The 26,366-nt window shown below is 24.1% G+C and overlaps 1 protein-coding gene across 8 annotated transcripts in view; it reads left to right on the top strand.

Moving 5' to 3' along the window:
- The window catches only part of LOC724535, a 57,265-nt gene that overhangs the window by 3,070 nt on the left and 27,829 nt on the right, over nt 1-26,366 (top strand). For 4 of the 8 annotated variants that reach the window (XM_026441253.1, XM_026441258.1, XM_026441242.1 and 1 more), the window contains exons 2-10: nt 5,201-6,540; nt 7,040-7,584; nt 12,567-12,867; nt 18,936-19,563; nt 21,087-21,536; nt 22,588-22,896; nt 23,456-23,875; nt 24,312-24,665; nt 24,844-25,316. In XM_026441253.1, the coding sequence (XP_026297038.1) occupies nt 12,587-12,867; nt 18,936-19,563; nt 21,087-21,536; nt 22,588-22,896; nt 23,456-23,875; nt 24,312-24,665; nt 24,844-25,316 (2,915 nt within the window). In that variant the 5' untranslated portion in view covers nt 5,201-6,540; nt 7,040-7,584; nt 12,567-12,586. Of the gene's footprint in view, nt 1-5,200; nt 6,541-7,039; nt 7,585-12,566; nt 12,868-14,066; nt 14,219-18,935; nt 19,564-21,086; nt 21,537-22,587; nt 22,897-23,455; nt 23,876-24,311; nt 24,666-24,843; nt 25,317-26,366 lie in introns of those variants that run through there. The other 4 variants (XM_026441248.1, XM_026441254.1, XM_026441250.1 and 1 more) reach the window with 4 other exon arrangements.

Raw genomic sequence — 26,366 nt, 5'->3', positions numbered from 1 at the left:
TTATCTTTGTTATAATCATATTTATCTAATGAAATATATGAAGTCCTTTATACACGAAAGTTAAAACTTTTTATAAAAGACAATCATAAGACAATATAAAATATTTATTTTGGATATTATTATCACAATTTTATATTTTATTATATTTAATTATTACAATTTTATATTTGTATAAAAGTTTATTAGTTAATTTTTATTTTTTTTTTATAATTTCAATTGCATAAAAAAAAATAATTTTAATTTTAATTAATTTCAATTTCTTATAATTTACTACTCGTGCTAAAATGCGACTCTTTAATTTCAATTGCTCATGATTTTCTACGTTTAGAATACGATTTTTCTATTTGCTGTTAGCATATAAATATGTGATTCTTTGATTTCAGTTGCAATTTTTTCGTGATTTTTTACGATTTAGATAACGAATGCAATTCTGCTATTTTAATTTTGATTTCTTGCAATTTAGTTTTAATTTCTTTAAAATCTCTTTAATTTCATTTTATTGATTTTATTATTCATACATTGTTTTTATCATTTTTTTTATTATAATTTTTTATGATATTTATTATTTTATTATTTAGTTTTTTAATTGTTTTTTATTTTGTTTTTTAATTATTTATTAGTTATTTTATTATTTACATATCTTGATTTTTTTTCATAAGCGAAATTTCTTTTGTTTAATAAATAGATAAAAGAAAAAAAATGTCAAAATTATAATTGCTTTTTTTTTGAATCATTACATATCATTTTGATCATTACATACATTTATCTATAATAAAAACTTATCATTTATTATTTTGAAATTTTATTTATTCATTTTCTTTTTTATAGTTCATATTGTTTTTTTAATGAAACTGCGTTTTTTGTTTTTAAAAATTTAAAACATTTTTTTGTTTCAGTTTTTGCAATATTTATTGTAAATATTTTTTTTAAATATATTTTTTATAAATATTTGATTATAAAAATCAAGAAAATTATAAATGACTTAATTTTTTCATATTTTATGAGATTGATTCTTTAAAGAATATTTAAAAAAAATAAAATAATTTTAAAATAAATTTTTAAGTTATTAAAAAAATAATATAACATTACATATAATAATTGCATAATATATTTTCATTTCATTATTGAATCTATACAATATTAAAATATTTTATAATTAAATACCAGTATTTGTTTTGTAAAATTATAAAGTAAAATTTAAAAGTATTTTTTAGATATATTTTACTTGTTCTTTTTATATGTTTAAAAACATATAATATTTTTTATTAATAAATTATATTCTAATTATAAAAGAAAAATATTTACAAATAAATTTATTAAAATTTTATTTATATTTGTTATGCTATTAAAAATACATATATGAAATTTAAAAAATTAATTAAAACTTTAAAATTACTTTAACTTTCATATCGTATTTCTTTGATTTTTTATATTTATAATTTATTATTATTATTATTATTTTATATTTATAATTTATATTTTATTTGTGCTTTATTTAATTTGAAAAAGTTTCAAGTATAATTACTTTATGTATAAGGAACAGATCTTTCTTTTTTTTTCATTTATAGAATAGGTGTGTACTGTAGGTGTGATTCTATTGTTATATAAAAGATCTTAATGAATCATGACAAAAATATATTTTTTTTTTATTTTGATTTTGTAATTATTCAATTTCATTTCATAATCATTTATAATATAATATAAAAAATATAATATATAATACATATAATTCTTGAATTATGTATTTGTTAAAATTATATTTTTATTGATTCAAAGATTTTTCTATGCTTTGTAAATATTATTAAATATTTAAATATAATGTAGAGAACAAATGAAAAAAATATTTAAAATAATCTTAGAAAAATGTATAAAAATGTATTTTTTAATATAATTGCATTATTTTTATAAATATTATCAATAGATTAAAAAAAAAGTAACTATTATTTCATATATCTTATTAATATTTATATATATTAATTATGACATTTCAAAAACTGTACTTAATTGTACTTTAACTTTAATACTTTAATACTTAACTATTTAATTGTTTTTTAACGTATATATGTGTAATGTGTATATGTGTATTTTAATTGTATACACTAAGAATGAAATACATGTACACATATATATTATATTTTATATGTCTATATTATTATCAAAAAGATAAAAATGTTTAAAATCTTTTAAACATTATTGCCTTATGTATGCAGATTCAAAATACATTCAAATTATTATTAGGACATTGAATAATGATTATAAATATTCTTCAAAGTAAATGAAACAGGTATCATGATCTATGTATAATTTATATAATGTGTACTTTGTTTTCTTATATAATTTTCATGATGAACGCATCATATAATTGATATAATATATATTATATAATATATAATATATAATAGAAAATTAATATTTTTATAAATAATTTATTTTATATTTTATTTTTACTTTATATTTTTGAAAAATATTTAGACAAATTGTTTTTAATAATTAAAAATATTTTTTAATATATAAATTAACATAATTATGAACAATCATCAAAATAAGTAAAAGAATTTCTGAACAAAATACAGTCCTTTCATTGGTATGATCTATCTCTTCGCGCTTGCCCTTTTTACGCGTTGACGCGCTACAAAACTACAGTCCAGTTCGGTTTGATTCGACTCTTCTCGGTTCGATTCGGGCCGACTTTGAGTCACAACGACTGCGGAGCTATCGACCGTTCTAGGTTTAGCAAGATAATAATAATTCGGATGGAATGTATTCAGCGGGAATGGAATGAATTCTTGTATATATTTTATAACCTGCTGTATTGGTATTATTAGTTTTAATATTAACTGGAATATTGTATATTCTAAAAGACTAGATTTTTAATCATTTTTGGTAACATTTTATTTGTTAGCAAATTTTATACAACTCTTGTTCACATTTATTATTTATTATTAACGAAGATCAATTATTTCGAAAATATTAATGCATTTTTTTTCCAATTTTCCTTTCTATGTTTGTAAAAATTTAAATTATTGAAAAATTTCATAATTAATTTGACTTGATTATATTTTTTTTTTTTCAAATTATATCTTGAATAAAACTTCGTGTATGAATTTCATGAATAAAAAATTACAATTTTATATATGGGTTTTTTTATTTTTATGCGTTATTATAGAAATCAATTTTATAATGTATACACATCCGCAATAAATTCAATATTACTTATACATAAAATACAAATTAAAAAAATAGAAATTACTTACACATGTTGATATAATTGAAAAAACAAGGATCAACGTATTTCTTGTTACCTATACAAATTCGAATTTAATACAAATTTCTCTAGTTTTGATATATAAAAATATAATAATGATTTTAAAAAAATTACTATTAAAACATATATACAAAAAATATTTTTATCAGATTTATTTTATATTTTGTTAAAATTTTTACACACAAAAAAATATGAATTAAATTTAATTTTTTATATTAAAAAAGATTCGTTTCAATTATCATTTCAGAAGCTAGAATGACAATTATTTTTATTGTCTTTTTTTATATTTTGTATAATGAATTATAGAATTTGTTTATATTTTCCGACTTTTTGTGAAAATGATAAAATTTTATAAATAATATAAATTTTATCAGAATCAAAATATCATATTCTTTTTTTGTTCATACATTATAGTATTATAGTTTAAATTATATACAAATTATTATACATTTATTTGAAACTTAAAAAAAATTATATTTTGTTTGTTGAAATTTTATTTTATTTTAGAAATTGTAATCATATTGAAATTAAATTATTTTTGATATTTTAACAGATTAGATGTTAAATGATAAATACATGTATATTCGTATGAATAATATTTTAATTTCTTTCAATTATTATTTTTATTATCATTTTATTATTTATTTAATTTATTTATTTATGAGATTGTTATCATTATATCTCGTTACGAAAGCGTTTTGATGTAACTTATTTATGTTTATCCATCTTTTTGGCCGAACATTACTCTTTCGCAATCTTTTAGAAGTCAAGACTTATAAATGTGCTTCATGAAACATAACTATATCTTTATTTTGCAAGGTAAAAGACCTCTATTCTTACTTTAAATCTATAGAAAGTTTAAACATATTAAAAATATTATTTAATAATGTGAATTTTGCATTATTTGTTATTATTTAATAAGATACTTATTTAACTTCTATATGAATATGCTTTATATCCTGATATAAATTTTTGTGTAAATATTAAAAAAAAATTATTGTAGTATACTATGAAGATTGATCATTTTTATTCTATACAATTTGATTTTAAATGCTTTAATATATTTAATAATGTGTGCGAAGAAAATTCTGTATACATTTAATTTTTATTTTGAAATAAAAATTATGTATATTTATTTTATAGCACAACTATAAACTAGTCATATATATATTATAGTCATATATTATATAATATATTAGTCATTAAATTAAACATTAATAACTAATTAAAATAACTAACTGGTACTGTTAAATAACTAGTAATTAAATACTATTATTTAATAAACTTATAAATGTCAATTGTTAAGTGCAACAATTAATATATGAATACACATATGGTTTTAATTATATGAAAAAAAACTTAAACATAACATACTTTTAGACTTTTAAAAAATATTGGGAAAATATCCGTTATGTTATATTTAGATAATATTTTTCTTTATGAGAATGAGAATGTAGATCCTTAATTTCTTTTTTTTTTACTTTTATTTTAAAGTTAGAAGCATTGAATATTTCAAAAATTTTATAAACATTTTAAAAAATAATTATACGTATAAAGGTAATAAGATATGTAAAATAATATAAAAAATATATTTTTTATGGAATTGCAAAATGTTAATATTTAGTATTTATAAATTTTAATTCTCAACATTAAATAATGCATTTATTTATATAAATTGCAAATAAATATTAATAAAATTAAAAAGATTCAAAATTATATTTGAATATATTAATATAATTTAAAAAAATAGTACATAAAATAAAAATAATATATAAAAAAATAAATAATAAATTTTAAATGATTAATAATTAATTTAAAATTATTGATATAATTCTGACATTGATATCAAAATGTATTGATATCGATAAAAATTTTTTTTATATATTAAATAACATAAAAAAATAAAATATAATATATATTATTTTGTTTTTACAGGAATACTGCCGGGACTATTGCCGTTGCTGCCATTATCACTACACAAAAATATAAGAAGAATGATATCCAAAGATAAAATGCTTCGATAGATGAAGTAATTTGCGCAACAACATAAAAAGATTAGAAAGAAACAGAATTATTAATTTCAAATGTATGTATTATTAGAAAGTTTGTATTAAAAAACGAATGGAAACGAAACGAAATAAATACATAAAGGAAGCAGAAGAAGATTAATGATAGTGAAAGAAACAATAGAATGATATATACTTTAAGAAGAAAAGAATATTGATTTGAATATTTTTCGCACGACCAGTTTTGTGATGATTCGCAAATGTGCGTATGTGTGTACGTGATTGTGTATACGTTAAAACTGTGCGCGTATGTTTCTCGTTCTGCCATCTTGAAAGTCATCCAATTTCTTTCTCTTGGTGGCGCTGGCTCACGTGTGCGGGAAGCGTGCACGGTGCGTGCATCGTACACGCACTGTGCTAAGTTGCTAATAAACGAAGAAATCTCATTTTGAAAATAACTGCAAAACAAAGATTTATCGATAGCGATATAGTAAAACTGCGCGATGAAAGCGAGTTTGTCGATAAATTTATTTCTTTGTGGGAGTGATAACGAGTGTCCTAACAATATTAATAGTGAGAGCAGTATCGGTAGCAACAACAATCTCGGCAACAGTACACATGACATTAGTAACAGTAAGAAAAACGGATATGACAATGGTTTTAACAGCAACAAGAAATCACAAGTGGAATATAATGTGCAAGTTAAGTGTAAGCCATATGGCAATGATGAGCAGTTGCATTTCTGTGAGGTGTACTCGTACTGATTGTGAGTGCTAGTAGAGAAAGAGAAAGCGGGAGACAGAGAGATAGAAGCCACCAAGACTCTCGTGGAGAGCGGGGCACTGAAAGATATGCGGACCTTTGTGCGAACAGCTGAAGCGGAAGTTGTGAGAACAAGTGGAGTGCAACGCGCTCCACCTAATCGGTGATAGGGTCAGTCGGTTAAAAGAAGACAAAATTGGCGTTCACAGCGACGGCAACGCGGCATCTTTCGCGATCACCTTTTCCTCATCCCTTCCTTTTTCCTACTTCATTTTGTTTCACTTCGTTTCCTCTCTCTTTTTCTCAAACTCTGACGCAATTCATTCGTTTATTTTATATATTTTTCTTCTCTTAGTTATCGATAGAGAGAAAAAAAAAAAAAAAAATCTCGTCTTTTATTTCGATTGAAACTTTTGTATAATGATACGCAATTAAAATGTTGGAAGAATAATGCAAATGAGAATTCGCCGTATAGAAGCCGCGTCGCGTTTCCTTACAATAATAAAGGTATACTTTCCTAAATGTATTGAGACAATTGGTGCTTAAATCATGAAATTTGTTCCTTCGATATGTGTATCGTCTGTGTAAATTGTAGTTACATTTGTATAAGTTAAATTCGTAGCATGCCCTTAATTTTAACAATGATTATTGAGAATATACTTGAAATATTTCTTTAAAAAATTAGAAAATATGCTTCGAGAAAAAATTTGTGAGAAAAATTTATTCAAACTTCTAGCCATATTTTATGCATGGAATAAATTTAATCCGATATACAGTTTTGTTAGAAGTTTTACTTTAAATTTTATGTAATTTTGACAATCGAAATTCTCTCCTTTTTTATGTTTTTTTTTAGAATTGTAACAAAGATTATTATACACAGAAATTAATATCGCGTATATTTTTACACGCGTAAAATGTAACTCCTTATGTATTATCCACACTCAGTTCCGTGGGAAGATTTAAATATCAGATACTAATTTTAAATTTCTCCGACTGTTATCTATAGAAATCGTCGCTGGAGCAACAGCGGAAGAAAGAAATTTGAAAAATCGGTTAGATTGTGTTCCAAGTGTATAATATATCGAGTGATATGGAACGCATGAAAGTGTACGTAAGCTAGCAAGAAGATAAAAAGCGGCGAAAGAGAAAAGAAGAGAAAAGAGGTAGCGTAGAGAAAAACGAACAACACGCAACAACGAAGAAACGAAGAGAAGACAGTAGTAGTAGTGTAAAGGAAACAGAGATGATAAAGAAAAAAAAAATCTACGGAAGGGAATAGCTTGTGAGAAGAAAAGCAAAAGTTTGCGCGACGTACAGTATAATGTGGAGTAGCGTGTTTCGCGAAAGTTTTTAAAAGTCGATATAGAATTTATAAATAGATCGGTTGGTATACTCACATATGTGCACGCGTACGCATGTGTGCGTGATTACGCGCGCACATGTACGTGATTTTCACTCGAGACTGAAGCGGTGAATTATTCTCGCACGGATCGACTACTCGTGGGGGAAATTCGAGATCCGGCTTACCTTCCACAGCTGACGTCATTACCGGTAAGTTGTTTTTCCGTTACTAGTAGACTTATATCTTTGTGATGTTAAAAATGTTACTGTAATCTCTTAAGAATGAATAATTAATTTTTTATAAGAAATTTTTTTTTCTAATGGTTAATTTAAAATTAAGAATATTCATTTCTTATTTTTAATATTTATTCGCAAAAAGAATAAAACATCATGTTTTAATTTATATGTTTAAATTTTTTACTTAAATATTGAATCAAATTGAATTATATTATATTTTTTCATAAAATAATGTTTAATATTAATTATTAATTATACAGTTTACTGTAATAGTAATAGGATTAAATATATATTACATATTATGCAAAAATATAATGCATTTCTGATTACTTTTCTTAATTGCTATTTCATATAAAATTGATTTTGAAAAAAAGAATTATTTTTACATCTTTGAAATAATATGATTTTTGTTTTAATAGTTTTTATATATTTAATGAAAATAGTTGTTTCATTTTTGAAGAAGAATTGACTTGACTTATGAAAGTTGAAAATAATGAGCAAAGCATGAATTACAAAATTTAGGTTAGAATTATTTTCAAAATTTAATATATACGATTTAGACATATATCTCGATATTGATACATCAATAGTGTTGAAAAATTTTAAATTAACAGAATTTGAAATTAAGAAATAATATATAAAGACAAACATATTTCTTCTAATATTGTGCATACAAACGCGTTTCACGTCGCGTTGATTTTCTATGTCTTCTCGTTAACGCTGCGTAGATTACCGATGACCCACGTTGATGATCTTATTATGCAGCATGCATTTATGTTAGAAGCACGTACTTCATAATGTTCATGGAACTATGAACACAGTTATCGCAAAGAAGCAATAGGAATAATGACAAATAATAGAAATCAAAATTATTTCATTTGATTTTGACTTTATGTTTTATTAGTAACCATATGTAATAGTCTCTCTTTTCCAATACTTTTAAATTTTAATATTTAAATCAGAACCACATAATACATATATATATATATATATATATATATGCTATAAAAATATTTTTGTTTTTAAAAATAACAGGATAGGAAAAGTAACTATATATTTTATGTTAAGATCAAGGAAATTATTTTTAAATAATCTTCAATTATTTGAAAAATTGCATATCAGAAAATATTTATTTAAAATAATAAAATAAAATAAAATAAATAAAAATTTAAGATATTATTTTAATTTCATATTTGAGAATAATAAATCTAAATTTATAATTTTTTCTTTTTAATATAATATAATATAGATAATTGTAGTAAATATTATTTTATTTAAATAATAATAATTTATCATTTAAATAATTATATATAGATATTAAAATATTAAAATATTTTATTTCCAAATGTGCAATCTATTATAAAGTCTGGATTTAATATTACTTTTAATAACATTTGTAATAAAAAAAATATAATTTATTTTTGAGAAAAGTATGCACTCTGATTTTTTGTCCTCTCTTATCAAATTGATATTATTATCTTATAAAGATAATAATATACAAACATGTATATGAAAACACCATAAAAATATGATAAAAATTATTTTGAATTGATGATTTATAGAGAGAAATATTTGTTCCATTAGTATATGTATATATATATATATATATATTTATTTTTTGAAATTTTATTTCTAATTAATTTTTTTAGCATTTCTATATTGTACAATTGTAGATTACTTTGCAAAAATTCATTAACTAGGATATTGTGATAGTTTCCTATGTAACAAGCATGTTACTTTTATTAATGATTGAATAAAAGCATAATAGTTTCATATGAAGAGATCAGAGAACAAGAAAGAGACCATAGTGACTTAACAAGAGTTTAGATTTATTAATGAATACGTATATCTATGTATATAAAATTATATATCAAAATTGTTTAGATTTTTAACAAAAAAAAAATTAAATAGTTTTATTTCAATATTTTTTAATGAAGAAAAAGCTTTGAATTATTTTATTTTATATTAACTGTGGATAAATGAGTATGAATGAAAATGAAAAATAAAAATAAAACATTTTTAATGTTAATAATAATATGATAATTTGTAATTTATTAATTATTTTGCATGACATGCAATTAATAAATTAATTAAATATGATATATTATATATTAAATATAAAATAATAATTAAAAAACTTTATTATAAAAATATCAAGAAATTGGAAATCCTTAAAATTTTAAACATTTTTTATTTTCTTTCAATAATTTTAATATTTTCTATATTTTTTAGTAAATATCTTTATTAAATTTTAAAACTGACCCAGGATAAAATATATATATTAGAATTTCATAAAAAACTATATGTATAAGAATTAATGTAATAAATTTAGTAGAGATGCAATTGCAAATGCGATTCTTTGAAATATTATTGCCTTGCTATTTTTGTTTGTTAGATATTTTCTAAGATATATAATTAGAACTCTCATTATTATAATGAGAAATGAAAATGAAACATATAAGTTGTATATTCATTATAGATTATTCATCAACACTTTTACTTTATTACAAATATATTATTTAAGTAATTGATACAAAATAATAAAATTCCTTCAATAAAAAAAATAATTAAAATATTAAAAATTAAAATTTAATTTGAAGATACCATATGTTTAAATTTAATTAAAAATATTAAAATCTATCATTTAAATTAATTATTTCATTAATTCATAAAAAATCATCTAAAAATATTATTCTACAATAATATATGAATATTTTAATATTATTGAAAACTTTATCATCAGAAGAAGAAGCTGAAAAATTTTAGATGTAAAATATATCATTTTTATATCTTGATATTTTTAAAAGAAAATTTCAAACATAATAAATATCTTCGTATTTGGTAACATTTTTATTTTAAAAAGATTGGAAAGATAAGATAAATATCGTTCCAATATCAACCGAACAAATTTGAAATTTTTATTTATCAATTTCGTTTGAAAAAAAAAAAATCTCGCGATTTTAGTTATTTTTTTGAATGTTTTAAAGTATATATTTTGTAATATATATATGTTCTCCTCCTCGCTATATGTAGTGTAGATATGCATGTATACACGTGTCGGTTTCTTTGAGTATCATTAAAGTACCGTTACTTTGATGATGCCGACCGTTTTGATGTCCTTGCGAACTTCTCTTCGTCTTTTTTAAGAATCGCGTTACCGTGATCACGGGTTAATGCCGATTTTCATTTATTTCACGTGCAAATGTGACATTCACGTCTCTATAAATTATTTACACTTTGTTAATCGTCTTTAACATGACGCATCATAGTGAATCAGCGATGTTATTCAAGTTCTCGAATGAACAGACATTTTTTTTATGTCAGTTTACCTGAGAATTAAATTTAATTCTCAAGATTTTTTACATTTTTAATATGTCTTCTTTTAAAAATATAAAATAAGTACATATAATATTTTTAAATGGTGTTCCATATGATATTACGTAATGTATATAATATTAAATTTTCGTCGAATTATTCGTAAATAATTTATAAAAATTAAAATATTAAAAAGTAAATAACAAAAAAGATTAAGAAGAAAGAAAAGATGAATAATGGGAAAAAGGAAAATAATTTATTCTTTTAATAGTTTTTATAATATCTGTTCAAAGAATTATTATAAATTCAAGAAATGATCGTACATGTATATTTTTATAATTTGATGGAAATATATGAAATATCGTTAATAATATTAATTAAGTATATTTATTGTTAAAAATAAAATCATAAAAATAATGAATCATGATTTATTAAAAAAATATTTCACTAGAGTTTATTATGAAAATTTTCTTTTTTTTTTTTTTTTTTTTTAAATAGATTAGAAATATTTATTCTAAAATATATATGGAATTAAATAATGGGAACATTTTTTTCACGAAATATATAATTTATTAAATAGTATTCAAAATTTAAAATAAAAATGATGATATTTCCCATCATAAATCCAATAATGGTATTGTGATGTACACTATCATGATATATAATATACATGATGACATACACACTTATACTTTCTAATGTGTAACATTCTCATGACCTTTCTTTTCATCTCTTCTTGATGTGCTTCATTACTAATCACATCATGGATTGAAAAAATATATCCTGAAAAAATTCTATTAAATTTTGTTGCAAATTACAAATATTATAATTCGTTGTTTCATATCTAAACATTTTTTTATTATATATATTGTAATTATTGATTACTATAAGATTACTATATTGTATTGTTAAATAATATATATAATAATATTGTTTATGATTATGAATTTCAAGTCACTAAAAAAATACTTATTCAATAAATTTTTTAATATAAAGAATTTTTTAGAAATTTTCATCACAGGTTTAACAAAACTAAATTCACTGATGTAATTAAAATAACAAATTACTTAATTATTTTTGTCAGTATATATTGGCATAGAATAGATAGAGAAAAATGTTTTGCAGATATTTAAGAGTTGTAACATTTAATGATATTTTAAATCTCTAAAATGATAAACTTTGATAATCATTGATTGAAATATTGAAGAAATTTAATTTCATTTTTATGTGTATAAATATTATCTGTAATATTTGTATATTTGTCACAAATTAATAATATGTTGTACTTCCTTGTTACCTTCTTTGTTAATAATATATATATTCAAACGTATGCGAGAAAATATTTGATTAAGATAAAAAATTATTAAAAAGAAAGACAAATAAAACAATATATTTATATACAAAATTTAATGGACAAAGAATCTAAAAATTTGTCCAGATTTTTTTTTTTTCATTTCATTATAGCATATATTAAATATTTTTTTGCAACTTACATTTCTATTGTGTTTTATAAATTTAATTAAATAAATTCTCATAAAATATTTTAATGATTAGAAGCAATTAATTAATAAAAAATTAGAAAAGAAAGGAATAAATAAAAATAACATTTTTAACATGAATTTTTATGCATTTTGTTTCAGTACACAATGCGCTAGGAGTGATGGAGACAGTGAGCAAGCAAGTCCAGGTAGTAAGCGGACTGGGGGTGGGGGGTCCGGTGGGCCCTGTGGGTCCAGTGGGGGCAGATTTGCATCACCATCATCATCCTCACCCCCACTCCCATCCTCCACACCCACACGCCCACCCCCACGGTCATCCTCACGGACCCCATGGCCACTCACTGGTCGGTGTAACGTCGACCCCTGGCAGGGGTCAGACACAACCACCGGTCTCGCATAACCAGCATTTACCCGCGAGGTCTACTCCGGTACAGCTGCATAGGTAAGTTATATTCTTGCCTGTGTTTACCTATACGTACGTATCCATACATATAGTATAGATATGTACATACAATATATAAATGTATGTATTACTGTATCGCAGTCATTACACATAACACTGTTCGTTCATGTGTAATTTGTATGATATAATTAAAGTTACATGCATGCATTTGATTGTCTGCGAAAAACAATTTAATTCATTTTGTTTAATTTGAGGAAATGCCTGTGTAATAAACGAAGTATAAGAAATAATATAAGAAATATATTAGTAGAGAGAATTGAGCAATTTCGATTCAGAAAATTATTTCTTTTTAATTCTTGATTTAAATGGAAAATTTTTTTTTAAAAGACAAAATATGATAATTAAAAGTTAATTATAATAATAAAAATTGTTAAATCATTTATAATATTATATTAAGTATATGAAATTCGTAACAAATAACTGAATGAAAATTATGAAACAAAATATTTATGGAAACTGTAATCCTGATAGTGGAAAATGTGCAAATAATTAGAGTATTCCAATTTTTAAATCTAAAGTAAAGATAAGTAAAGATAATAAAGATAATAGTAAAGGTAGTATAAATAGTAAAGAAGATAGTAAAAAATTCTAAATAAATAATTAAATTTTATATTCATTTATAAGTCATTTAAATTTAATTTTCTTTTATCAACAATATTCTTGAAAATAAAATAATATGTAATGAGATGTAATTTATCAAAATTTGCAAATAACAGATGTGGATATAAATATTTGGTGACAATTTTTTTAAAAATTGATTAAATAATTGATTAAGAAATTAAATAAAATTAAAAAAAATTAAGTTATATAAAAAAAATTTTAAAAAATATAAATAAATTCAATTTTTACAATTAATGAAAGAAATATTGAAATAAATTTTTCATTAATCTTTCTATTCAAACTATTTATTATTTTAATATCTTTATTATTTAAAAATTTAACAATACATAATACTAATTATTTGTATTATATTGTACAAGCTCAAATATTAAAACTTGAAATACGCGGTGAACAGAACATTGAAGTTGGATGCGTAACATATATTCAGTATACTGCGCATGCGTTCTTCCAATTTTACCACTACTGCTACCTGTCGATTCTAACCTCAAACGTCAACGTGCAACGTTGATTTTTAACCTTGCCAGGTTTATATTTAAGACTTATAGTTTACTGAAATATATATATGAACGGTTATGTAGTGTATTTTAATGAAATTATTAAAGTGAAATTACAAATTTCGAAAACGCGATGTACCAGATGTGCAAATGGAGAATGTATGCAGAAAGGAAAGATTTCTTTGAAACTCAAGATTGTCCGTTTGCATGATGAAGTAAGTCCACGCAGTTATTTCTGTTGCGGTGTTCGTTGTTCCTCGCACAAAATTAATATCTTTATATTATTTTTTTTATTTATCTAACTTATTTTTGTATTAATATATTATATTTTTAACTATAATATTAATTACATCTAAATGATTTTCTTAATGATATAATTATTATAAGTTTTATGTAGAAATTATTGCAAAATATCTTGTTTACTTGAATGACTTCTCATTTTATTTTAATATAAAAATTTCGATATTTTATTTTATTCAACGTAATCGGAATTTTTATTATTTTCAAATAAAGTCCTATCAATTAATATTAATTAACACTTCAGAAATTTAATATACAGTAGTTAGAAGGTTACATATAAATAATATATAAAACGCGGGAAAACCAGTTAGGTTAGGTGCGATGTGAGAATTGTATAAATGAATCGAAAAACATGAAGCAACAGTATGTATACTGTGTGTATATATATATATACACATATATATATATATATGTATATATATAAAACAATCATGACATACATATATACATACATACATACATACATTCATACACACAAATATAGATGTATATTACGTATACCTGTATATATACATATACTATATATTTATGAGTTATGAATCTGATCATTAGCTAAATAAAACTTCTGTAAAAATAGAATGAAGTTAAATATCATTTTTATTATTATTTGTTTTTAAAATGATTTTTATTTTTTATATTTTATTAAAATAGTTTATATTATATATATATTGAATGAAATTTGAATAAAAGATCATTTTATTCAATATATTTTCATCATTAAATGAATAAAGTAACAAGCTAAAAAAAATATAACATATTTTCATACTTAATATTATATTATTATTTTGTATTATATTGAATTACTGAAAAATGGCAATAAATGCAGGAACTTGTTGAACGGGGAAAGAGAAAGCTAATAGTGGGTCGTACGGCGGGGATAAAAGATGGCGGTCATAGCGGAAATGCACCTTTTTTATTTGTGAATAGGTTAAAAAAAAATGCATTAATATGTATCTCACTTAAATTTATAGTTAAAATTTTCATAATAATATTTTTAAACATTACCTGTCAGTATTTTTTCAATCATTTAAATTAAATAAAGTTTTATCAATATCATTCATAAATCTTAAGTATTTGTTATCTAAAATTTACATATTTTAAAAATATCTTTATAAAATTTATAATTATAATTAAAAAAATAATTGAAATAAGTACAGTTTTAAATAGAAAATACTAAGTGAAGAATCAGAGCATTAATAAAGAGAAAGAAAAGAAATAAAAAAAAATAAAATTGATGGAAGGAAGTCAAGGTTATATTGATTTCTATTTTCTACAATTCTCTATTGAAGAAAATAGAAGTAGGAGGAAGAGAACAAAAATATATTTTTTTAAAAATCAATATTTAATTATTAAAAATTTATCTCATAAATAATTTTTAAGTATAATAAATTTGAACGAATGAATTAATATATTTTTATATTTTATTACAAGAGTAATTAATTATCTTTTTTTTTTATTGTTCATTTTATTATTGTTTACTTGAATATATCATTTATGTCAGTTTTATAAATATGATAAAATTCATAAGTATTGAGAGGTTTCGTTATCGCAAGTGCAATTTTGTATTCCTTCTATTTATACTGTTATTTTATGATAAAATTTAATTTTTTTTGATGTAAAAATATATGCCACTAACAAAAGAGAATATAATTTCTATCTTTTTGATATATTATTTCATTTTGATGTATCTAAAGGCAATCTATATGTAGGTCTTTCTTACAATTTTTTTATTTTAAACATATTCATTGACTGTCATATTTTAAAAAAATATTAAAATATCCTAATATTTCAAACTTTCATATTATTTTTATTATGATCTTTTTTTAATGACAATATTATTTTTAACATAAATAAAAATAATATTAAAATTAATTTATATTTTATATTTTTATTATTTGGTTATAGAATTTAAAAATTTAAAAATTCTACATTAATACGTATTTTTACTTATTTTCAAACGTTGTAATTTTTTTCACCTTAATACATGTATTAAATTCATCATCATTAATCTATATAGATTGTACATATAATACTTGTGCATGTCATGTTATCATTCTCTTCGTGACCTACGTATATATGTATATTTCACATATACATAACGTTCTATCGCATGCGCATCATTCATAAAAGGGAAAAAGAGTAGGTAATACATGGGTGGGAGAAGATTTTAAAAGTGGGAGGAGGGGGGTCAGTGACCGTTACATCATCGAGAACTCAGTCTAGGAAAATTCATAAAGTCGCCATTTAATTATGAATATAGTTTTAAATGCGAAGAAGATATAATAATTTAAATTTGAACAGTTTATTAGAAGGAATAATATTTTTCATACGTAGTAATATAATGAAATAGACATTTTTATAATATATATTTTTTATTAATATAATATTATGCTAGTTTCATTAATTTAATTCTTCTATTTTTAATCTTTTTTTAAATATATGAATGATAATTATTAAAACTATTTATATTTCTATATATATATATGTAAGGATAATATTTAAGGTTTTAAGGGTTTCTACAAAATACCCCTAAAATATAGTTTTGAAAAGGAGAATATATGTACCGTTATTTGTTTTGATATATAATTCAAAAGGTTCAATGTCACATTATATTATAATGTAAATAATTATTATATTGTATCAAAATAATTAATCAATAAGAAATTAAAAAATTTTTTTAATAGAAAAATATTTGAAACGCAGATAGATATTTAAAGTGTAAATTCGTAGTAAAATATATTATAATGAATTATGATAATATTATAATTATAATGAAAATCAATAATTAAGTTGATAATTTATATATGAACATAAGTAATATTAAATATTTTTTTATATATAATAAAATATTTTTATTATATATTTATCAATACATTTTAAAAAATTTTAAATCTAGTAAATCTAGTAAAATATTAATAAAAAATCTAGTTTGTAATTTTCACGATAAAATGAAAATAAATAAAATAAATTTATACTACATAGTGCAATTCTATAACAAATGCTTTAGAAAAGTATATTAGAATTCTTCAATTTTGAAAAATAAAATTTGAAATAATTATATATAAAATAATTTTAATTTCGATAAAAAAATGTGTATAGATAAATGCGATATTAGCTAACGTCGATTAATCCTTCTCCATTATCCGCCAACGAATAATGCTAGGAACGCTTCGAAAGCCTCGAATGTATTTGACGATATGGCAACATCGCGACAGCAACGTTGCCTTACGAAAGTAGACAGGCACATTCACCCTTTGTGATGTTCAACGCATGCGCAGTCATTCTACAGAGAATAAGTACCGATGCACCGGCACGCGGAACCATGATCTCTGGAACACTGCGACATCGCATATCGTTATATCTTACAGCGCATGCGTGGCGTATTTTGCCACATGTGACAAATTACCGCCGAAAGGTCGTGTATCTACTATTCTGCTATACATATGTATAGTCAATGATTTTACGTGAAGTATATTTTTATCGCGTGACGCGATTGGTTAGTCGATCGTCATCCGTCATCTTTTATATGCATTTATTTCTTGCTGTCTATCTTTTTATAATCTAATATATTAAATTTTTTCTCATTATTTTTTTTCATACGAAATACACTTTTTTTTAGATACATTTATATATATATATATATATATATATATAAACGTATTTGATTTGGTAATAATCTTTAGATTAAAAGATTGTTAGATAATTTAATATCATTGATATAATTTACTAATCACTTTAAGTGATTAAAAACAAATGAAAAATATTTCAGCATAAATTGGAAAATTTTAAAATAATGTAAATTATCACAAATGTCGATATTTTTAATACATTTACAATTGTCTCATTCATATTTGGATTATATATTACAAATATATATAAATTCATATGTCCACTAATGTAATGGAATGAATGATATTAAAAATCATATGACTCTTGATAGACTTCATGTTTAAAATGGTATATGAATAATTAAATTACTGTCTACGTTGCACAAATATTGCTGTCTTGAACATATAAGTAGAAGCCATGTCTCTTTGCCATGGCTGAACATATTATGAGAGAGAAATTTAATACTGTAAAAAATATTCCTAAACCGTTTCTTTTTATAATAAACTACTAACTTTTCATTTTTTTATTTTATATTTGCTTTGCTTATTTATTAAGTATATATGAATGCTTAGTTATACCGAATCTATATTATAATGTAGTATATAGTCTATAGTATGGTATATTAAGAAATGACCTAAGAAAACCGTTACCATTATATGGATTATCTAATGCAATTTTTCTAAAAGAAATAAAATAATTTAAAATTATTATTTCTAGAAATATAAATATATTTGATAATCCAAATACTGCAAAAAAATATCGTATATCTAGATTTTACATATTTAATAAATATTTATTAGAAATTTATTTGCTAAATTTTTGTATAAAATAAATTGTACAAATACTTTTCATACTTCTATATATATAATTTTTATAATTTTCAAATATATATTTTGAAATATAAAAATCACTAAAAAGTAAATTAGAAGAATATTCTTATTCATATTGACAAATTTTAGTTGAAATTTAATTATTGTTAAATTTATTTTTAAACTAACATAGTGGATATTTGGAATGTTGCAGGCCGGCACAAAGTTATGTAAACATCAAGAGCAGCAGTCCTGTGTCTCCAAGAACGATAGGAGCAGGAGTGACGTACGTGCAGGGTGGTGCGGCTGCATCTTCAGCGGCGGCGGCGGCGGCGGCGGGGACGACCGGAAGTGGAAGTGGCGGAGGTCCTTCAATCGGAGGAGGCGGCGGCGGTGGCGGAGGAGGTGGCGGTGGTATCAACAACGCCGGTGGCGCGAATAGTGGAAGTGGAGTCGTTGGGACTGGAGCTGGTGGCGGTGCCGTTGGAAACGTAGCATCGGTCGGAAATGGTAGCAACAACGGTACCAATAACAGTGCCGGCACGGGGAACAACAGTGGTGGAAACGGTGGTACAGTGGGTAGTGCGCCAGGGGGTTATGTTGCCGTTCCCATGGCTGGCGGTCTGCGGTACATCCATCCGTATCCATCGACGCCAACGTCGGCATCGGTGCCGGCTGTAGCGACAATGGTTACCTCAGCCTCGTCGGCACCGACTCCAGTGCCAGTTCCAGCACCCGCAGCCGCGCCTGTCAATCCACCTACAGTTAGTCAAACGCCACCACCATCGCTTTCGGGAACTGCTTATGCCGCGAGAGACGCATATCGCAGCGCCACCACGAATGTAGGTATTTTCCTCTTCGATTTATCCCATGATAAATCGTCGCGCCCTCATCTCGTACTCTCTCTTGCTTCCATTTCATAAGAATCATAAATAGAAAAATCATCGTACATGGAAAATATTCGTACAAAAATGAAACTTTATATGCAATATTAAATATTTAGTTTATTTTAGTTGATTTTTTATTTCTTGAACGAATACTTTCTTATACTTATATTTTTTATTGATATTTTTATAAATATTAAGAATGAGTATAATGAATTCTTTTTCTTTTTCGTGTTAAAATTTATTGTAAATATAGATGTATAAAATTTTATTTTAAATTGATCGCTGTAGAAATATTTTTCACACCGTATATTGCAGAGAAAGTTAAAACACATTAATTTAATACATATACATATACGTATACATGAGTAGCCAGTGTTTGTAAATGTATGTTATATAGTAATCTTTTGTAGTTAATCGAATATTTGGTACGCGTTATATTGTATGTAGAAACGTGTATATTATATGTGTTCTGCCCTTGACTTTCAACCACTATTAGCCCTCTCCCGTTCTCTTTTCACATCATAATATAATCTACTTTCTCTATTGCGAAGCTTGTACAATTTTGATTCAATTTTACTGCGATATCAAAATTTAGGGATTTGATGAGATAGTTTTTTAAATAACTCTATTAAAAATTTTGTTTTATTTATTTTTAACAGTGGAATTATTTTTAATAATTTATCCAAATATTAGAGATATGTTATTAAATATATATAATAAATATTTATTATATTATATAATTTCTAATTTAATTTGAAGTTCGATTTTTTAATTGATATAGTCAATTTAAAAATATGTAGTAGTATAAAAATACATAATGAAATCTAAAAGAAAGAAACTTTTAGATTATTTACTTAACATACTTTTTATTATTTTTATGATATAAAAAAAGAGAAAGATAATCCCAAGAGAAGTGATAAAATGATTTTCAAATTTGAAAATTTTTATTCATTATTTCTGATGATTTAATTTATTATATCAAATATTCAATTAATAATATATTGTATTAATTATCTTTTTTGAAGTGAACAATATTCGACGTTATATATACATTGAGTTATTAAGTTTTAAAATTTGATAAACAGCAGTCGGTGAGAAGTGATATATGTTATCTGTTTGGGTGCAAGATTATGATCTTAAAATGCAATGTAAGCAAGGCGAGAGAAAGAAAGATGAAAAAACTAAAAGCAAGCTTTATTCATAATACGAGTGCAAGGAACGTATGACGGTTGTAAGTATATAGATAGTCTACCGTCTGCCCTCTTGAACCGGGTCATCGATTTTCTTGAAATAGGTTTACAAGAGAAGGTTAGGCAAGATAAATTGAATTGAAAACGCACGGATGAAAAAAAAGGACATTGGGACACATAAATATATTTGAATCGAACGAGATGAGGATAAAAATATGAATGGAGAAATGCACATATAATGTAAATGAATGTAAAAAAGGATAGATTTTTATTGTATTTATCTTTCAGGTGAACGAGAGGATTGCCATCAGCGTGAGCAGTAGTCCTTTGTCGCAGATTGGAGTCGATGTTGGAGTAGTTGCGGCCGAATACGCGGCAAATAGCGGTATAAGTAGTGGAAGAGGGGAGAGACCGAGGATATCTCTTTTACCACCTGCTTCGGTAACGCCGACACCTTCACCAACAGCACCAGGCTATCAGCACAACATGTCTGGAGTTAGAAATTCACGAATAGCCCTGATGCCCGTCCAGCCGGATCAGTATTGCAATCGTACAGCCGTTGAAATGGCTAATCTGCAGGAGGCGCCGCCCTTCAAGAAGATACGCCTCAGTCAACCGACCCAGATTCAATTGCAGTCCCAAACGCAATCTCGTTGTCATAGTTTATCACCCGCTGATCCGTGTGTTAAGCAGGAGCACGTGGTGCAGTTGCAACAACCGCTTAGGATAGATACTAGGGTGGGTACATAGGTAGTACACGGGCATAGAAAATGAGCCAGAATAAATATGAACAAATCTTCAACATCTAACAAATTGTTTTAGAAATCATTTTGAAAAGAAAGTTATCATATGAATATGAATTTTATTATTGGCAAATAGAACTATTATTAATTTTATTATTGGTAATGGAATTATTTAAATTAATTATTGCGTTATATACTTATGTGAATAATTTCTGCGTTTTTAAACTTTGAGAAATGATAGTGATAATAATACATTTAAGCAATGAGCAATAATTTAAGCATTGAGTATATATTTAAAGCAATATATATATATACTTGTATAAAGTTATCATATGAATATGAATTTTATTATTGGCAACTAGAACTATTATTAATTTTATAAACATAAACTTTGAAAAAAGTAATGATAATGATACATTTAAGCAATGAGCAAAAATTTAAGCATTGAGTATATATTTAAAGCAATATATATATATACTTGTATAAAGTTATCATATGAATATGAATTTTATTATTGGCAACTAGAACTATTATTAATTTTATAAACATAAACTTTGAGAAAAGTAATGATAATGATACATTTAAGCAATGAGCAATAATTTAAGCATTGAGTATATATTTAAAGCAATATATATATATACTTGTATAAAGTTATCATATGAATATGAATTTTATTATTGGCAAATAGAACTATTATTAATTTTATAAACATAAACTTTGAGAAAAGTAATGATAATGATACATTTAAGCAATGAGCAATAATTTAAGCATTGAGTATATATTTAAAGCAATATATATATACTTGTATAAAGTTATCATATGAATATGAATTTTATTATTGGCAAATAGAACTATTATTAATTTTATAAACATAAACTTTGAGAAAAGTAATGATAATGATACATTTAAGCAATGAGCAATAATTTAAGCATTGAGTATATATTTAAAGCAATATATATATATACTTGTATTGAAATTGATAAAGATTTTTAAGATTATTTATAATTCTAATATTAGTTTGATATTATATGAAAAATTTTTGCTAGGAGCAGCCGGCAACAGAAGCGTATACACCGCAAACTGAAGCGATTTCGCCTACGCTTCCGGAGCCAAATACGCAAGAAGATGCACAGTTCAGAAGCACGAAGGATGATCTTCTGCAACAAATTTCTAAGGTTGATAGGGAGATTGCAAAAAGGGAATCTCAGATAAATAAGCTTCGGAAAAAATTAAAAGAATTGGAAGAAGCGGCTAACAAACCTCTGGAAGCTAGCGGTCTTAAACGGCAAGTTGAGGAACAGTCTCAGCAACCAAAGCATCAATCTCTGGCACAAAAAATTTATGCTGAAAATAGGGTAAAATCTTATTTAATTTAAATTAACTATAATACATAAATTATACGTAACTTATATGTTGTATCAAATTAACTTATTAATTGGGAAAGATGAATTAATTCATTACCGGATATGACTTCTCAGAATATTGAGTAAAATGGAATGATTCATCATAAATTTATAAATAACACGTTAAAAGGAAAAATGAATAATTTATTTTTTTTTTTTACTGAATTTAATTTAGAAATAACTTATAGATAAAATATAAATCTCTAACAATTTATTTAACTTAATCTTAATTAATTTAACTTAATTTCTATCAAATTAATCTTTCTGTGTTTTAATTTTTACATACTTTCGCTGATGTTATCTCGACTTTTAATGACTTTTTGATTGCTGATAATATAATTTTTCAATGTATGTATGATGCATCATCAGTAGTATTAGATAAACATTTTAAATCATACACGATATTGCCTCTTGGATTAAGATTGAGATTTAAGAAAAGTTGATTTTATAAATAATAAAATTTCATCAGATTTTTTATTGCGTGATTTAATGACTTATATGTTAATTACAGAGAAAGGCAGAAGAAGCTCATAGACTTCTAGAAAGGCTGGGTCCAAAAGTGGAATTACCTTTGTACAATCAGCCATCAGATACAAGTGTGTATCAAGAAAATCGAACAAAACATCAAACGTGTATGAGAGCAAGGCTTATAGCGAGGCTTCGACGTGAACACGCTGAACGCGCATCTCTTCATCGACAACAGTCACAAACGTACGCTATTTTGGTACAGGAGTGGCATCGTAAAGTAGAGCGATTGGAGGCAACGCAGAAAAGGAAGTCGAAGGAAGCGAAGAATCGCGAATTTTTTGAAAAAGTATTTCCAGAGTTGCGAAAACAAAGAGAAGATAAAGAACGTTTTAATAGAGTTGGTGCTCGTATCAAGAGTGAAGCTGATTTAGAAGAAATTATGGATGGCCTTCAAGAACAAGAGGTACATCGCATTTTTTTTTTTAATGATGATGATCGACATTTTATAATGTTGCAAAACTAATTATATGAGAGACTAAAAAAAGAAAATCAAAGGGAAGTTCATAAGGGTTATTAGAGGAGTTAAGGGAAAAATTAAAAAAATCAATATTACTATAAAAATGATTTAGATATTATATATAGTGTATATTTAATTATAAAGAAGGTTCTTATTAAATATTATAAATTATTAAAATAGCTTAGTTATGACATTTTTGAAACAATTTTTCAATATTAATTGAAAATGATCAATAATGTTAGATTCATGGATAATAATTGATTTACAAGTTTACTCCACATGATCTAAGAAATATATATCCAAAATTTAAGTTTATTTCGAATATTCAACACAATTAGTAATTATAACTATAGTATACTATTTTTTAAAATTATTTTTCCAGATGGAAGATAAAAAGATGCGTTCGTACGCAGTCATACCTCCATTATTATTGGATACGAAGCAGAGACGAATCGCGTTTCAAAATCGTAATGGTCTTCTTCAGCCAGAAGAGTTAGAAGCTCTTCATAGTGAACGGAAGTTGATCAATGTATGGAGTTCTGTAGAGCACGAATTATTTAAAGAAAAATATTTACAACATCCTAAGAACTTTGGAACGATAGCTCAATCTTTAGAACATAAGTCCGTTCCAGATTGTGTGCATCATTACTACCTCACTAAAAAAGCAGAAAACTATAAGCAGCTCTTGAGAAAGTCGCGGCAACGAACACGTTCTCGAAACAATCCTAATAATAAAGTAAGTTCAATCACAACTATTTTCTACCTGCTATTTTAAATTAAGAAATACTTGCATGTAAAATTTAAAAGATTCACATTCTGCTTTATATTAATTTTGTATTTTCTATATGAACATGAAGTTATTGCAATTGTGTTTAAAATTATAACGTTAACTTTTATATTGGTTTTTTTTTCAGGTAAATAATACCAGTTCAAGTATTGGAACTTTAGATATTTTAACTACGGGTGTTACGACAAGGTTGCAACGTGAGCAACAGCAGAAGACGCAAGAAAATCCTCAAAATAGTTCGGCAGCGACATCAACTACAACGACGACGACGACTACGACAACGTCGAGTGTATCAACGGCTGTTGCGACAACAATAGTCACCACTTCGACAACTCCTTTAAGCTCATCAACGTCGAGTATATGTTTAACGACAGATTCTGTAATAGCATCAACGACAGCTACAACGACATCTGTGTTGAGTACTACGACATCGTCAGTCACGACGTCATCGACGATAACAAACGCGAAGGATAATAGAGAAAATAATAAAGAAAACAAAGAGAGTAAAATAGAATCGAAAGAATCGCATCTTATCAAAGTGGAAGTGAAAGAAGAACCGCAATTAAGTTCGGAAACGGTATCAGGAAAGGACATCAAAATGTACGTAATATATTTTTTCTATTAATTATAAATATTTTTAATTAAATTTTTGATAGGTATATTATTTTATGGGAACGTATGGAAAAGTAATATATTTTATTAGTTTTTAAATAAATTTATTTATAAGGACTTTATAAATTTTTTACGAGTAGTAAAATTATAATATTCAAATATATAACTGTTTTGCATATATAAATATAATATATAGATAAAGCAATGCTAATTATTTATATGTATTATGGAAAAATTCATGATTCAATATTAAAAAAACTGTTCAGGATCAATTAATAAATTAATAAAATTGTGCAAAATTATTTGAAAAATAATATTTTTATTAACTATTTACAAAAGTAAAATATTAATTTTCTGATTAAATAAAACTCTAAAGAAATCTGATAAAAAATAATTTTATTTAAAAATGTTACTTTTTCTTTTGCATATTAGTTTTGCATATTTATAATATGTAATAATTATTATTTCTAAAATTAAATATTTAAACAAAAGTATTGTTTTTCAAGAAAGAGACATATTTTTTTGAATAATAAGATAATAATAATAATAATGCATTATAATTTATACAGCATGGATAATTTTAATAATTTTGCAAAAATTTACAAAATTGAAAGTCGTAATTTTTAATTTTTTCTGTTTATAGTATAAAATATCCAAAATTATTTATAAAAAAAAAAAAGAGCAAATAGAGTTAAAAACATTTTAATAAATTATTAATAAAGCACTTTCAATAACGATTATTTTTACAATATTTTTTATAATATTTCTATAATATTATTTAATAATTAATAGTTTTGACATTAATATTTATTAAAAATAGAAATAAAACATATAAAAATAGAAGTAATATAATTTTTTTTTCTATAATAAAAGGGATGAAATTAATTGATTTTCTTTTGTAATATAATAAAAGAGTTACATTTGGTTTTCTGTTCAGATTTCTGTTCAGAATTTTGGACGCAAACTATTTTAGTTATAAATTTATACGCAGAATCGGTCATCGGATTAAATAACTGTTTCTATTTCTACTTCAGTTAA

Source organism: Apis mellifera, linkage group LG1 (genome assembly GCF_003254395.2).
Source record: "Apis mellifera strain DH4 linkage group LG1, Amel_HAv3.1, whole genome shotgun sequence".
NCBI classification, from domain to species: Eukaryota; Metazoa; Arthropoda; class Insecta; order Hymenoptera; family Apidae; genus Apis; species Apis mellifera.
This window is presented reverse-complemented; position numbering and strand designations above follow the sequence as displayed.